At 34.9% G+C, this 17,022-nt stretch overlaps 1 protein-coding gene across 2 annotated transcripts; it reads left to right on the forward strand.

Moving 5' to 3' along the window:
* Positions 1-801: 801 nt before the first annotated feature.
* Positions 802-16,368, forward strand: LOC139969882 (uncharacterized). Of its 2 annotated transcripts, XM_071975243.1 has the most exons (16): positions 802-928; positions 1,031-1,354; positions 4,542-4,625; positions 5,157-5,480; positions 6,083-6,721; positions 7,411-7,752; positions 8,547-8,642; positions 9,748-9,809; positions 10,164-10,221; positions 10,444-11,948; positions 12,144-12,352; positions 12,729-12,787; positions 13,439-13,497; positions 14,116-14,163; positions 15,139-15,167; positions 15,772-16,368. In XM_071975243.1, coding segments are annotated over exons 3-16 (3,483 nt in total). In that variant the 5' UTR covers positions 802-928; positions 1,031-1,354; positions 4,542-4,573; the 3' UTR covers positions 15,773-16,368. The 2 variants fall into 2 exon arrangements, with proteins under 2 accessions (XP_071831344.1, XP_071831343.1); XM_071975242.1 differs by lacking the exons at positions 1,031-1,354; positions 15,139-15,167; positions 15,772-16,368 and having other exon boundaries at positions 908-928; positions 14,116-14,563.
* The last annotated feature ends 654 nt before the right edge of the window (positions 16,369-17,022 follow it).

Raw genomic sequence — 17,022 nt, forward strand, 5'->3', positions numbered from 1 at the left:
ATTGGGCCAAAAAAATTTTGGTCACAAAAATATTGGGGTCTGAAACTTGTTTCCTTGGTACAAACGAATTTTTGGATAAAACAAAATTGTCCCGAATAATATCTTCTTGTCGGAACAGAGACTTCGGAACATAAAGATGTAACCGTTAAAGTACCGTCTTGTATGAGCTTGAGTCTAGGAGTGTACGTCACACTGCACCTTTTGTGCTAGCCTGAACATTGGCCTAAGTTTACGCGCGCAAATATTTACTACTTCAAAGAACACCGACTCTACGTTGCGTTTACCAGTCTTCCGGGGACCGGAAAGCTCAACTCTTCGAACAAAGGCCAGGTGCACAATTGCCTACGTCATATAACCAGGATTTCCCGGCAACGAATTGCAGCATTACTTCAAGTTTAAACAGTTAATACAGCGTAACGAATAGCTTTCAAAAGTTGAAATACTACGCAAGTTCGGTTACAATATTCAATTTGGTTTATTTAATGCTGGTCACCTAATAATAACAATCTAAACATTAGATCTCAGATAATATAAACAGTCTGTCTTTCCCAAGGAAAGGGTTTGGATTGTTTCAATACATACAATTGTGTGTTTCACATATTAATCAAATTTATTGTTATATTTTTGTTTTCGATTAATCAAGTGAAGTTTATACCTTATTATACACACTATTGATACGGTTTCAGTTAAAGTAACATATTAATTTTAGCCACCCAGAACTACTGAAAGGTCTTACACAGTCACGACAAACAGACAATAAACCTAAACTGTCTCATCATTAAATGACTGCAATTTACGTGAATAATTTGTTGCCAACCGTTATTCTCATACTGGAATTTTAAGTAGGCCTACATTACCGTTGTAGAAATTGTACACAAGCAGACCGGGCCAGGTTTCAAGTAAAGCCGGGAACTATGATGGTATTATGGTATGAATAGTAATTAATTTTTATGTTCATAATAAAGACCTATTTATGTTATGTACAAAAACAAGACTTCAACAATGTGCTCTGACGAAATATTTTTTTCAGGCGGACTGACATGCATGGCTGTCGACGCCATTGTACACAAGAATCGCCCGATGTGAAATAATATAAGAGATATGACGAAATTGAACTTTGAACGTTTAATGCGTGATTACACTAACGTCTAGGCATATGTCAATATCTATATACTCACAACAATCGATGCTGCAACCGTGTATATACGTCTATACATCTAGTTTGCAACCACGACGCCATCTTGTAATGTTTTCAAGTTTGAATCTTATGGAAACCGGTAGCGGGACTCGTAATTTGTAGAGATATTCGTGGCAATTGAAAAATACTTTATATTTTGAAACAGTTGTCGTTGAGGTAAGAGAACATTTCTGTTTTCTATGTTTAAGTTAACAGCTACACTATTTATTAGCTAAAATTTGGGATTGATAATAAGAGATAAAGCACATGGAAACAAATAAAGGCGACAAACGATTTTTTTTTTTTTTTGCCATTTCATTTATTCACGATACATATATATGGCACACAGTTTGTAGATATTCTGTAACTAATGTTTCTAAATGCTTCTGTAATATACAAACTGAACATATTTGTACGGAAATAAGAGTAATTCTATTGTCTTACCATAAACTAAATGTTTCTTTATTCGAAAGCTATTTTCCGTTTCTTTGAGGACTCTTCCACCTTAAACATAATTTGAAATTTGCTGTACAAAAATGGTGATAGATCTTTCATGTTAGTGCAAAAGATATGATATTACAGAGAATAATACAGTTCTCACAAACTCCAAGGAAAACTTGTGTGAAGCAAAACGCTTTCTCTATTCTAAGGACAAAAACGTTCAGCAAAAAAGTTTTTAAACAAATCTGAATTTACATCACACAAAATTGTCAGCTGAACAACAACTGAACTGTGAAGGCTTGCTCACTACTGAGGAATGCAGCGATGCGCTTCAACTATGTCTTTGAATAAAGCACCTTGCCCAGAAGGCCTTGTCTAATTTTATCTACATTTTGGGATGATGAAGGACTAATCGTGAATTCCTTGAATGTTGAATTCCAAAGGAGTTTTGTGTCTGAGCAAACAATTCATTGATATCAAATCCTTCTAAAGATTATAGGTATCTGAAGAATTGGAGACCTTTTGCCTTGCTGAGTACGTATTACAAGATTGCCTATGAGTGTATTGCTTCCAATATGACAAAGGTTTTGCCTCACATGACAAGTCATGAACAATCCGACTTCTTGAAATGGCGCCTTATAAGCGAGAATATTAGATAAGTTCTTGACCTCATCTGCTATTGTGAAAAAATATTCAATTGAACGAGCTTCTATATTCGTAGATTATCAAAAAGCATTTGATTGTCTACATTAGGGCTTTATCCAAAATTATCTGCTCTATTTATAATTTTGGACCAGACGTTAAGTATTGGATCAAATTAGTGTATATAAATGTTTGTTCTTGTGTCACAACAATTATTTTAGGCCCTCCTTGTGCGTTCGTCAAAGGTGCCCTCTAAGCCTGTATCCCTTCATCACTTGTACGGGATGTCTACTTCTATAAATTATATTTCAGTTCAAGGCATTTCTCTCTCTAGCGTTACTGTTAAATATCACAGTATGCAGACGACACCGTCATAATAACAGATCGTTCTGAAAGTTTCATTCAGGACATTTTCAATGTATTAAAAAGGTTTCCTCAGCCTGATGTCAGAAGGTGATGTCTGAAGGTGAACTTACAATAGTCACATTTGTTCCCGCTTGGACCCCTTGCACCCAACTATCTAGAGTTACATTACTAACTTTAACGTTAGTGTTTACAGTGATTCTATTTAGCATGGAGAATTTCATTCACAATCATGAAGGGGATTTTCCCGTCTAATTAGGCTCCAACCTCAAGAGGATAAATGGTCTCCTTCATAGTCTTCACGTGATCTAACTCCTTCAGGAAAAATTTTAATGATAAAGATGTTTGCAATCTCTCAAGTTGTATACCTCCTTACTTTATTACCTGCCCCTCCTGGTCATTTTCTAAAATCTTTAAAAAGGTTCGTTTTCAATTTTATCTGGAGTAATAAACTGCGTGATAAAGTTAAACAAACTGTTTTATGTAACTCTAAGAGTAATGGAGGTTTGAGTATGATAGACATTGCAACGTTCGATTAAAGTCTCAAAACAACAGGCAGGCTAACATTTCCAGGGATGATCATTATAGACCATGGAAAGCTCTCTTTTGGGGTATTTTCTAAAAGAAGTACGGCGGTAACTTAATGTTTAAAGTTAATTTTGCAAAAAGATGACATAAAACCTTCAAATACGTTATTGAACCAGGTATGTGATGCCTGGTCATGTTTTATTGTGGTTAACCTTGAAAAAGATTATGGTAGCTAATATGTTTCAGACAACTCCTTTATTAAAATTATAAGCAAAGTAACTTGAACATTCAAAATTTAAAAGTTCACTTCTGTCCATATGTCAAAGAGTCCTCTTACCTTTATAGAACCTTATTGAGAGTTAAAGTTTCTAAGCCTTGCCACATTTTAAAATGGAAGCAAAATTATACAAATATCACATGATGCTGGAACAAGCATATTACATTTTTTCGCTTCCGTACATAGCTACAAGAGAAGCAAAGATTCACATTCGCTTCTTGCATAGGATACTAGAAGTGAATAATTGCTTGTGTAAATTGAATATCAAAGATTCTTCTCATTGAACGTTTGGTAATGATAATGAGGAGACATTGTAGATCACATATTCTGGGTTTGTCCTCATGGTTATCTATTTTGGAAGGAAATATTTAAGACTGCTTGAGATTAAATTATAATCTAACACAGTACAACATTCACTTTGGTGTTATTGAAGATATTAAACACCCTATTAATTTTTTTCATGCTCCACGCGAAAAACGATATCTACAATACCATATATGAAACCTTATCAACAAACGAATTTGCAAGTTAGAGATAAAGCTCGATCATTTGAAGATTACTTGTTATTTTAAACTGGCAACACTTGAAATTATACCATTTTCAAATTGCCTCATGTAGAACTATATTATGCCACATTCATCTCTCACCAACCGTAAAAGACCTTTGGATGTGTTTTTGTCGATATCAAAATGAAAGTAAACAAGTTAAGTTGTTTGCCTCAATATCGTAGCTGGGTTTATACAAACAATATATATTCCATGGCCTTCATTGTGTGCTAAGTTTATGGCTCAGTGTCATATTGAAGGATATGTCATCTTCACTGCGCCGATTGTACCAATTGGAAATAACCCACGGCCACAATGACGATAATACAAACATTTTTAAATATGCTAAAATGGTCACAATAATTGTTCTATTAAACATAAAATATAGCTTGCCATGAAACTTTTTTCTCTGACAACCTTCATTTTTACAACTTTCGTGGTAATATAAATTGAGGAAAGCAGTAACAGCTCAAGAGATGCAGCGCTCCCTTTAAAATAACATTTACAAATATTCGTCAGAGCAATATATGTGCTGTATTCATTGTTTTCCTTTCCTTTTTCTTTTGAGGACCCTCAATTAAACACCTACGTTCTAGAACAATGGCGAAGACATTGTTCCACATGATGGTCGCTTTATTGTGTATTTCCTGTGGTAAGTCGATAGTGGTTCTGTATCTGTGTCTCTGTGTGAAACTTCTCATAGGCCCAACGGTTTCAGTGTCGTTTGTAAGCCTTGCTTGGAAGTCCGTAGGATTCTTGGAGATAAATATCGTTATGGGGTCAACATCTGTCTGATTCGGATCTTTGACCAGCCTGATGGGAGATGGGTCAGGGGTGGGCTATAACCACAGGCCCTGGGTATATTTGGTGGCTGAAAAAAATCCAGGGGCCGCGAAAATAGGGGATAAATGGGATATGTCCAAAGAGGGGTCCCCGGGGCACAGAGGGTCACCATGGGGCTTAGGGAATATGTGATGCTATATATCATAATGGTTAATACTATGCAACTTGAGGATCATATATTGATCTAAATATAATTAAAAAACTAGATATCAATGCCTGATTGCTCTGCATACTTCACTGGAGCACTTTTATGCATTTTGCCACTGAAGAATTATTTAACACAACGAACCACGTGTATTATTTTCCATGAATTCCCTTTTATTTTCTTGTCTGTCTGCAGGTGTCAGTTATTCCGATGTTTGTAATTCTCCACAATATCTTGAAATTGGAACAGAAGGAACAATCCAGTGTTATTTTCCCAGTGACTTCCTATCCGTCCATTGGTATAATACCACGGATTTCAACAACGAGGAGCCAGTGTTAAATTATCGAGATTCAGAGAAAAGTGGCAAAGGGTTCACTTCTGGAGAGTTCGATATTCATCCAAACGGATCACTTATAATAAACAATGTGACATTGCAACACGGCAATTCGTTTGGCGCCACATTATTTTTGTCCAGAACTAAAATTCCCGATACGTGGGTTATTGAAGTGCAAGTTATTAGTAAGTTCATTGTTTGGATTTATTTTACGGTTCTGTTTTATAAATTTGTTTTGTTCATGTACTTTCCTTTAATTTTAAGTATTGAACCATCCGCAGTTATTTTCACAAATATAGCTTACTTATAAATTGGCAGGAGAATATTAAGATCTATGTAAAATATAGATTTGTTATGTTAGCATAAAACAGGAAGTTGAGCACCGACATAACCACGGTGGCTAGAATCAAATAAATACAATATTCCAGAGTAAAAGGTGATTCGAGACCAGCAGGGCAAAACCCCTGGCGTATAATAGCTTGTAGTTAGCTATACGTTCATACATATGAACCTGTTCGATGAAGTGATTCTGCGATAAAATCCTGCACTAGCTGTTTGCTACCACTTCGTACTCGTCAGTCACACGATAGAAAAAATACTCCTCTCATTAAAGAGATTCTACTATGCAGTAATGAAAATATTGTAAGGTGTTTACAATTGTAATGGTTTAAAAATGTTTAAGATAAATACCCACTTCATCGATAATTTTAAATATGATCATTTATCATACATCACTGTCAACTAAAATTTACAACAATTTACTACAATTTCTTTCTCCCATGTATAGAGAGGCCTCATCACCATTTTCCTCTGATAAACGGAACACCCGCAATTGGTGAGGCTGTCTTCCTCACAGAAATAGAGCACATTACAAAATTGACATGCCTCGTTGAACATTCTCGACCATTAATCCCATTGGAATGGAAAATAAGAGCAGGTGGAAGAGACAAACCTATCACATACACCAATAGCTCAGATGTGAAGTATTCGTTATATTCATCGACTGCGTCGGTAGAATATTCCTTCCAGGGCCAAGATTACCTGGCAATTCTTGCTTGTAGAGCTTTAGACGACCCGTTGACACTTCTAAAACGAGACGAGTCACTTTTGGTAGTTCAAAACAAAAACATGGATATAACTAACGCCCCGCAGAAACATTCACCTGTCGAAAAGGGCACTAGCTTATATTTAGAATGCTCGATTGATGTCGAAACAGCAGTCTGGAAGAAAAGAGATTCGAAAAGCACTTACCATGACGTTGCGGTTTTTGTGAAAGATGTTATAATAAATGTATTCATGGAAAGTGTGACTGTCAACAATAACGGATCCCTGACCATACCGGATGTGAAGATACACCACGATGGTCTTTATGTGTGCATACATGAAGGTGGTGAAGAAATCAAAGTTCACAATGTCACTGTGATTGGTAAGCTGTAGTATAATCACTAAGTAGTTCTGAGAAAGGTAACTATTCTTCATGTCGTGTAAATATTGTTGAAAGGATGTAGTACTGAGTTCACTTGTTGTATACATCCTTCGAGTCGTGTATGTACAATATATACGCGGCAGAAATTTACATTGATGACATCTTGGTGTGCATAAAATAGATTAGAACTTTCATCCATTTTTCAATTATATACAAACATTTTGAATGATATTTAAAGTGAAATTTCTGAAAGTTCAACTTAAGAAAACAGTCAGAGAATACGTTTCGTACATTACTCCCGTTGATCCCAGCAGAGATTACACTGAACTATATCGTCGTTGTTCATTCGAAGGTATAAGTTTGCAAACATATAGTTTTAATTTATTTTCACATGATGTCCAAGGTTTATTCTCATGCGAAAATCAATGACTTTTGGCTTGAAACCTTAAACAGTTAAAAGATATTGATTCTCCTTACTTCCCATTTACTTCCCCACAGTTCCAAACTGTCTCCCACTTTACAACCTCTTTATCGTATTACTAAACAACATGGTACAAACTTTACCTGCACAATCATATATTTTCTCGACCTTTACTCCTAATAATAGATACACAATGCTGTACTCCCTAGTGTACGCAATAATTCTACATTTTCTTCATTCACTGATTCATTGCTTCTTCTTTTTGCAGTGCTTCCCACCCCTTCTTATCCTGTCGTAGAAAGATGCAACCATGACAAGTACTGCGTTTTGGAGGGTAAAAACGACGGAGAACTTTTATGCAGAGTAAATTCGATACTACCCGTGATTCGCTTAGAATGGAGAGCCTATGACAGTCCCGAGATGATTACATTTTCCAACCAAACAATCACGATAGAAGAAAATGGCGATCTTTACGATATATATCTCAGAGCCAACTATCAAATTCAATCAGAGTTTAGCAATAAGCAAATCACATTGGAGTGCTTTGCTACAGGAGAAAATTCTACTTACTTCGATCTGAACACTAAAATAGACCTGTTCCTTACCGATTGTAAGTCACGCTATTCTACATTACAGTATAGTTCTGACTCAAATATTGAAGTAAAGAAATTAATATTATTTATTGAAATGAATTGAATCATTTTCAGTGTGAAATCTTAAGGCTTGCCTCATCGCGTCCTTGAATTTGAAAACACTCTTTAAGATTAAGACTTTTTTTCTAATCTACACTAACTCGCTACAAGCTGCTATCAGCAGCCGCACACAATATTACACTTTATTAGTTCATAGATTGCGACGTGGTATCAACATCAATATGTCTTGCCATAGTAACCTTAAGTAAGAATATTCCACGACTTGTGGAATCCTGTTGCAATACTGTACTTAAGTCAAAATAAATTTCTTGCGTTTAGATTCATGATTGTTTTCTAACTTTGCATGTTAGTTCACTAAGTTAAAACCCAATGTTCGTACTAAAGTTTTTTTTTTGCACGTTAAATTCCTTTATTTACGTCATACTACGAGATCAATATAATTTTATATATTCATGGGAACTACTTTGATCTGCGAACGTAAGTATGCAAAGTATGGCGGACAGGAAACTCGACATGCGCCAGAAGGTGGAGACGGACCATGCGTCTCCATTAGTCACGAATGAGAGAGACGTGACTCCCTATTTAATACCGTAACATGTTATAACATACTACCTCATTCATAAAATCAAATTCAATGTTAACTAAAATGATACTTTTTGCAAACATGATGTAACTTCACCCATGTAAAAACATAATCTAATGTACAGAATGTATTTCAGCTATCCACAGTTTCTCAATTGTTTCTTGATAGTGTTAATTGAAGGCAGGAAAGTAGTTACTTTCAGCTCCATATCTGTTGCAGTCGTATTGGTTATAGCAGTGATTTTTATTATCATTTTCTATTGTGGTAAGTAATGGCCTTTAGTTGACACTGTTATTTACGTACGCGTTGAAGTATAGTACATATGTTATATTGCACAAGAATTTCAATCATCACGTCATGTTATTTGCTTTCCGAACATAGCTGTATACCTCTCAATTCAATAAATTTTTTTAATGTTTCTACAATCACTTCACAAGTCCCAGTTCCGACAAGTCTCCTCTCGAGAGTTACTAACACAACAATATAATGTTCTTTCTGTCTTCTGTAAAGGATTAACCGACCATCGAACGTTGTCTTATCTTACTATATATATAATCATGTCATTTGCTGATTTTTGGAACAGACGTACCCATAGTAAATACACCGTCCTTCTTTACTTATGTACACAAATAAGGATACTTATATGAGGACCAATACTCAAACTATTGGTTGTTTATCATTCCAGATGGATTTATGGCTCCCATGCATTACACATACAGTAGTAAAATGTTAGAATTGTCTTCATTTCATTATATTTACCAAAATGCTAAACCTCAGTTCTGGGTTCGTTTCTTTGATAAACATATCAAAACTGCAGGGTAATATTTGGTAAACAGTTGATGTTGTTTGACAAAATTTACGAAAACAATCATCGAATATCCTATACGCTATCAATTTCATAAGGATATTTAGTGCAGTTTATATATATATATATATATATATATATATATATATATATATATATATATATATATATATATTTCACATGGTTTGATGGAAACATTTCTACAAGGCTGCACAAGAAGAAATGGCAAAGTTACCAGTTCCTGACCATACAACCTACGTTGTTAGCTTGTAAATGCCGATCTATGTAAAGTTGACTATGCAACGTTTCACTGCATTCGCTGTTAGTTCTTACCTTTGAGCCATTGTATACTGTAGAACGAAGGCTTCCGTGTAACACTACTGTCGCGTAACATGGTTTTGATTGCTTAACTCCTTATCATTCCATTCATAGGTGCATATAGGTATCACACAAGGTAATATATTGCGTTATTTAGGATCGGTGTTTACGCTTAATAACCTGTACGCTAAGTAAGAGCGTCAGTAGATATCACATTTACGACTACACTATCTTTCAAATTTTCAGTGGTGAAAAGAGCAAGAGCTAGGAAAGCTAGGAAAAGGGGGAAAAGAACGCAATATGCAATGGTAAGATTTATGCTTTTATGACATCAAGAGGAAATGAAGAGGGTCAGAGAAGTGTCCTCGTCTATCACATACAGGTTTAAATGTTCTGTAGGAATTGTCGCTTTGGGAACGTGGCATAACTTTTTTTTGCTATTAACATTATTATCCGTTTATCTTAACCGATCGATAAAGTAATATTGTATAACCTTTTCCTATGATCATATCATGGTGGATTTAGATTCAAAGGATTTTTTCTTCATAGATATGTTACAAATATACCGTCGCATGTCAGTTTACAACTCATCGTGTGTAAGCCTAAATATCGTCGTTAATAGCGATGTTTTATCTGTAGCTTTATGTTTCATTCTTGCAAAGGAACTTGGTGAGACGACATCGCATGAGAGAGACTTATTGATCGGGACAAATAATAAAGGTATGTTCGTACTGCTAACAAAGAGAAATGATATAAACAATGTCATTAATGGGTCATTTTGCTGTCAAGTGAGTAACTAATTCACGATAAACATATAACCATTGAACTATAAAATTGGAAATTGTTGTGCAAGTAAGTCTACAATGAATCGGGCAAATGGGTAATGTTTATAATTCTGTCAGTAAATAAGTGAATTAATAGTCTATACGTCTTCTCCAACAGAGCAATTCATCGAACAGCTAAAAACAACTTACGATGACCAGTGCAATTCAATCCAACCAGTTCCATATCTCAAAGATAAACGGTACCGTGTGAACGATGTATTTGTTGACGGAAGTCTCAAAATGAAAACGTCTAACTCTTTAGATCGTAACAGCATGTCTGAGTCTCGTATAACATATCGTGATATATTTGATGACTCGCCAGAAAAAGGCACTCGGTATATTATTGAAGGCCAGCCAGGTTACGGTAAAACAATATTTACTCTTCAGCTTGCGTACGAATGGTGTAAGAATATCAAAAAGTCACCTTTAAGAAAATTTAAATTGTTGATTCTCCTTCGCCTTCGTGAAGTATCAAGTGGATTATCATTCTTTGAAACAATCAAGCAATTGTTACTGCCAATAGACACATCACTTGATGTATCGGAAATAAATAATATTATTTATCAGAGCAGTTCAACTTTAATTGTTCTTGATGGATATGATGAGTTCGTTGACATAAGGACAAAATCAGACATTAATGATATTATTGCAAGAAAAATGCTGCAGAAGGCCACAGTCATTCTTACCACAAGGTCAAACAAATTGCCCGAAGCATATCCAGCACAAGTAAATCGCATAGAACTGACGGGATTCGACAAAATGTCACAACAAAACTACATGCGAAAAATTCTAGGAATTGACGATGGTGCTGTGCAAAGAACAATTGAAGATTGTCTGAACAACCCTATTCTTGACGATATTTTCAAAGTGCCACAGTGTTTTGCCGTATTTACCGCACTCATTAAACAAGGAGATATCCATGATGGGCTTAGTTCCGTCGAGTTGTTTCGTTACGCTATTGCAAGTTTCCACTACCACTTTCTAAACAAAGGGAAAATTGACGAAAATACAATTTTAGAAAAAGTTACTTACGAATTGGAGAATAAAGAGCTGACTTTGCTTGCTTTTGATAGTCTGTGTGAATGTGAGACATACAAATATTGGAAAAGGAAATCTCTAAGTGAGAGACTTGGAGAAGAATGCCTGGAATATTTCATAAAAGTAGGAATATTGATTGAAGATGACATTGCTGCTTCGCTTGATGAATCGGATTCTGGGTTCATAGGAAAAGGCCAACGAGTGAGATTTTCTCATAATCTGTTTGCAGAATGGTATGCAGCTCAGTACGTGGCAAATAGTATCTCATCATCTACAAGAACAGAGACATACCAAAACAAAGACAATTTTCTGTACAGTCTTGACCCATACAATCTAGAATATCTTTTTCGCTTCGCATGTGGTCTGAATGAACGTGCTGCTGAAATCATTATTGGATATCTAAACGAAGTTCGGAACGAGAAAAAGCTGGCAATATTGTGCTCTTTAGAACAAAGTGGAAACGTTGCAAACTTCCGTAAAATTATCACTGATCTTTGCAAAGAAGTAATTCAAGTTGATTCTCTTGATACCAAACTTATGCAAAGAGCCACATTGCAACTTCTAACCATCGCAGCCAAAAGCAAGGTGAGTTTCACAGATCAAGTTTCTCGGCTCAGATTTCATGAAAATTATACTTACATTACAAACTATCAAAACTATGAGTAACAAGTACATCGATCAAGGACTAAATATATTCGTATCGATGGATAAAAGGGGATAACTGAATACTATCGATAGTTAAATGATTTCCATTTGAAACTTTTTCATCTTAACTAATAGATTCCGATTTTGTCTCTATCACTGGATGAGTGCTTGCAATATATTGATCATGATAAGGGAGAAATCTACATTACATATGATCTACGGATGCCCAATTTGGATACTCTTCAAAAACTTACAATCAACGACAAGAGAAGAAGATTCTCTGAAGATGAAGTCAGTGGTATACTGAAGTTTTCATCGAGATGTTCGAAACTAGAATGTTTAAGGTTAGTTTTGTAAGTCAACATAATGGAATTACGTCAACGATATACCTTCCCGGGCATAACGTTCCACTTTAGTTAGACGCTACAAAGACAACTCAGGCACTGCTCGCAAACATTCGTCTCAAACTGGGATTTAAGAAAAGGCCAAAAATTATCTTCCAAACGGATGCAGGAAATGTAAAAAAGAACAGCGTCGCTATAATTACTGCATTGAACTGTCATTTTCTAATTGACATTCCAGTTATGTTGAAACGCTATAGTCGACATTATAATAGTTCATGACGATAGGTTTTATGGTTGAGGTAACTATAGGCCTACCTACAAAGAGGTTCGGAAGCTAATCGACCTTTTAAATCGAAAATTGTTTGCTTCATTTCAGGTTTGAGAATTGCTTACTTCCACAACGCCTCAAAGATCCGTCGCTGAAGAGTCTGAATGGTAAAGATAATAGATCATATAACATTGATAAAAATATGTTAAAAGCTTCGGAAAAGTCTCTGTCCTAACAAAAATCAACAGCAACATAATACTGTGATAGCAGACATACAATTTTTGAGCTATAGTGAATATTTAATAACTATTGGTGTAGTTGTCATTAACGGATAGGGCTATATAGCTAACTGTACCTTGCGGGGCATACAAATTAGCGTTCGTAGCCAATATTGTAATAGTTACCTGAATGCATGGTCACCATATGTTGTCATGCTGAAAAGGTTTCCAATGTACATTCTGATACTCCAAGTGAATCCCTGACATTAAGATGCGTTCAATAGACAGTTACATGTCTCTGTGCATTTTAGAGTAGTAGTAAAATGCTTGTTCAGGTTAGAGAATTTTGGTTTATTAATTAACTTTACAGCCTTTTTTGGGACAGTATGGATGACCTATAGTTAATCTGGTGAAATCATGATTTGGTTACGTAAAACAAACAATGTGAATTCTGCTTTAGAAGAAAATATAATTTTATTGCGTTAAACATTTAACATCATTACCAAAGGGTGAGAGATATATTCGATATTCCTACAGATAGTGTTAATTGAGATATTGACTATTTACTAATGACTTGACATGTTTATGTTTATGTTGTAGTGCTTTGGTGTGCTACTGGAACCTGGTACAAGCTGGATAACGTATTAGGCACATGGAAGGTTAGTATATAGAGTGGGAAAATACTTTGTAACCTTCTCTGTCCTTTCACGGGGCGTATACATACCGGTTGAGAACATATTTGATTTCTACTTTTCATAATATATTTACACCTTATCGCAGCTTTTATTGCATCAATTTTTCCTCAGAATGATAACATAGATACAGTGGAACAAAAAATGGTTTTAGTGATCATTTTGAATGCTGTCAAAGTGTTTGGCGTTTTGTTCTTCATACATTCCTGGTAAAGTAAACATTTATCAAATTTGCTAAATGTCATACTAGATATACTAGATATATAGATAAAATAGATATATATATATAGATATACATACTAGATATACTAGATATTATGCAAAGTCTACCACAATGTATTGGATGGCTTTTTCATCTCTATAAAGCAATAGCTACATATCACACATATACAGTAAGTAACGGTGTTTGTTACGTTTGCAGTCGGAGCGCCGATTTCAGGTATTTATGTGTAATCATTTCAGTTAGCTATATAGTGAAGTAGAACGTAACCACGTAAAGGAAATATGCTCATAACATTATTCAATTTAGCCTTTAAGACTCAGTGAAACAGATACATAACAGCTTACAATTTATTTCTTTTTCAGACAAAAGACTTTGAGAAAACAATGACACAAAGAGGGTATGATAATGAGGTAAATTTATTCATTTGTGATGCGATGTTATCACTGAACATCACTTCATTATTACGAGACTGATGTCTTGGTTAACAATATTTAATATTGTTCACTGAAATCAACTGTTCTAAAATGGCTTTGGAAATTCAATGTGACCGACACCAAACCATCGTATTTGATGGAGTTAACTGCCATGAATACCTTCACTAATTAGTTAAGAAAACATTGGATTCTACTTGTAATGGGAGATATCATATATTAAACATTCCTTCACATGCAAGGTTGAATACTTGATCAAGTCTGGTTATCTCATTATGAGCCACTTGTTTTTCAAGATTGCTTTTTCTCATTTGGGAGACATCACATATTTAATATCCGTTGAAACAAAAGGCTGAACACTTGACAAAGTCAAATATATATTTATTGAGCAACATTTGTTTCAATGTTTGATGCCAATTGTTTATATATTCTGTACTATGAAGATGGGTTTGGCAAATGCTAAATCTGAAATATTGAACCATGTAGCCTGACATTATGAGGGTTTTGGTACAGTGCCAACATTGTAGACACTTACCTTAAAAATGTGCATAGTAGGCACCAGTGACTATGTGATGTCAGTTTCCTGGACTTGCTAAAGGTTTCAGTAAATAACAAGCAAGTCAAATGATAACTGTGTGGGTGAGTTGTTATATGCATCTTTATGACATAGATGGTTGGACTTCCTGCTCTATTATAAACATACAGTTGTAGTGTGTAAGGGTTACATGTTGAGCTATGATTCTCGGGACTGATTATATTGTTGGTTGCCTACAAATGGTCCAGAAATTACCTGCTCTTCATTACTAGAACCACCCAAATTTCAAAAATATTAATATTAATGAGTATGTGCTGCAAAGAATGAAACACAATTGGAGGTAAAAAATGAAACATGTTATTGCAAGATATTAATGATAATTTGATTGTTTCAATTTATTTATGGTCTTTCTTACAAAGGTCAGTTTTTGTGAACAATTCTTGGATTGGTAAGTTTAAAATCATTTTTTCCATATTTTGCTTCCTCGTGCTTGTGCCAGCACCTGCACATATCCCCTCCACAAAGATGCCACCTTGTGAATATTATGCTAGCATTATCTCATTTACTATGGCACACATATAAACGAACAATATTTTAATTTTTGTATCCCACACTTACAACACTGACCGTTAGCTTTCAATGGATTACAGCGTGTCTAGTTGTTGATTTTCTTTCATTATGTAGGAATAAAGGGTTCCTTAAGAATGCAACAATGCTTTTCCTTAACATACAGCAAAGATGTTTTTAAGAATGTCAAACTTGTTACCGGAACTCAAATACCAAAAACATTAATTTCATAACTTAAACGATGAGCAAAACTCTCCGTTTTAATATTTGGAAAGAACGGATCCCATTGATTGCGATTTTGAAACTCAGCGCCTTCAATGAAATTATGTTGGAACAAAGAGACAAATCCCTCGTAACATCGTCGTTCATATCACGTCTCTTGCAAAGTTATATATTATATTGTATTATCATTTGCTAAATCACAGTTGAAACAAATCAATTGTAAGGATAAAACTATTACTTTAATTGTCTCGTTGGTCCTTCAGATGACGCTAGTCAGCCAATGCAACGCAGTCACCAAAGACGAATTGTTCGTTAAGATGAAAGGACAGGAACATTATGCTACTAATAAATAAAAAATCTCCTCAAACATTGCCTGATATCACCCTGGTGTATGAGATCAGATTACCAATGTTGATATTGTTTTAGTTAACGTTGAGTTCAAAAGTGCTGGGTCAAAGGCTCAAAGCGTGTTGTAAACTGTTGGGCTCATGTACCTAAAATTGATGGGTGTTTGCCTGTGCATGGGACCACGTACATCCGCGAGTGATGGCATCATACCATCAGCATCCAAAGGTCATATCTGCAACGGGGATCTGCAACTCCATGGGTTGCCCACGTGTTTCGCATTTGGAGACTATTAGAACTGAAAGATAGGTCTATGACATTTAGCTAATCAATTTAACATTGCGATGCAAAAAGATGTTTGTTCTATGTGTGTATTTAATTTATTTTGTGTTTCACTTGATGTTCAGTGTAAGTAATTTTATGGAAATTGCTTCCATTAGCATTTTATATCCCAATTTCCTAATTTCTTTATGGTGCTTAATGATGAAAAAATTATGGATATAATTTTTTTTATAACGGTGACAAATAGAAACTTTCAATACTGCTTTTAAATTTTTAAATTGTTATGTGTCAATATATGTTTTCATATTGTGTTTACACCAGATAAAAAATAAATGTTAACACAGTTAAAGCACTGCTGATTTTTATTCTATTTTTTGCATGCACTGTCTCAAAACTGATTACATACATTTTGCATTCTATAATACATTTTTTTTCTAATTCCATGAAGTAATTTTAAATACTCGTTTCCAATTTTCTCCGGTCTAAAGGCTGCTACCTCCCGTGTATGTGTATGCTCGTGCGTGTGTGTGTGTGAAAATTCTTACTTGACCATTTTACAGAAATTGCAAACTTGATACCTGAAAATGCCGAAGTCTGAAGGAACTGTGATTTCATTTAATTTTTTTATCAAGTTCAAGTATATTTTAAATGCAAATCCAATGCTTATTGTATGTCTAAAACTTATTTTAAATAGTCTATCGAAATTTGTCAAACAATCAAAATGAAGGCTGTCCATATTTTTAAGAGAGGGGGTTATGTAAGCTAACTAGAAATATTTCTTTTACTGTTTTGAAACGTGGAACCCAAAATTGACCGTTTGCTTACAGCTATGTAACTAACATGAGTGTACAGTGTGAAAGATCATATAATGTTTCATGTCTGCGGTA

Source organism: Apostichopus japonicus, chromosome 7 (genome assembly GCF_037975245.1).
Source record: "Apostichopus japonicus isolate 1M-3 chromosome 7, ASM3797524v1, whole genome shotgun sequence".
Classification (NCBI taxonomy): Eukaryota; Metazoa; Echinodermata; class Holothuroidea; order Aspidochirotida; family Stichopodidae; genus Apostichopus; species Apostichopus japonicus.

Coding starts and splice junctions, on each gene's coding strand:
- LOC139969882 (XM_071975242.1), top strand. CDS start 4,574: ATGGCGAAGACATTGTTCCACATGATGGTCGCTTTATTGTGTATTTCC. Junction 5,481..6,082: donor TATTGAAGTGCAAGTTATTA/GTAAGTTCATTG, acceptor TCCCATGTATAG/AGAGGCCTCATCACCATTTT. Junction 12,353..12,728: donor TCGAAACTAGAATGTTTAAG/GTTAGTTTTGTA, acceptor GCTTCATTTCAG/GTTTGAGAATTGCTTACTTC.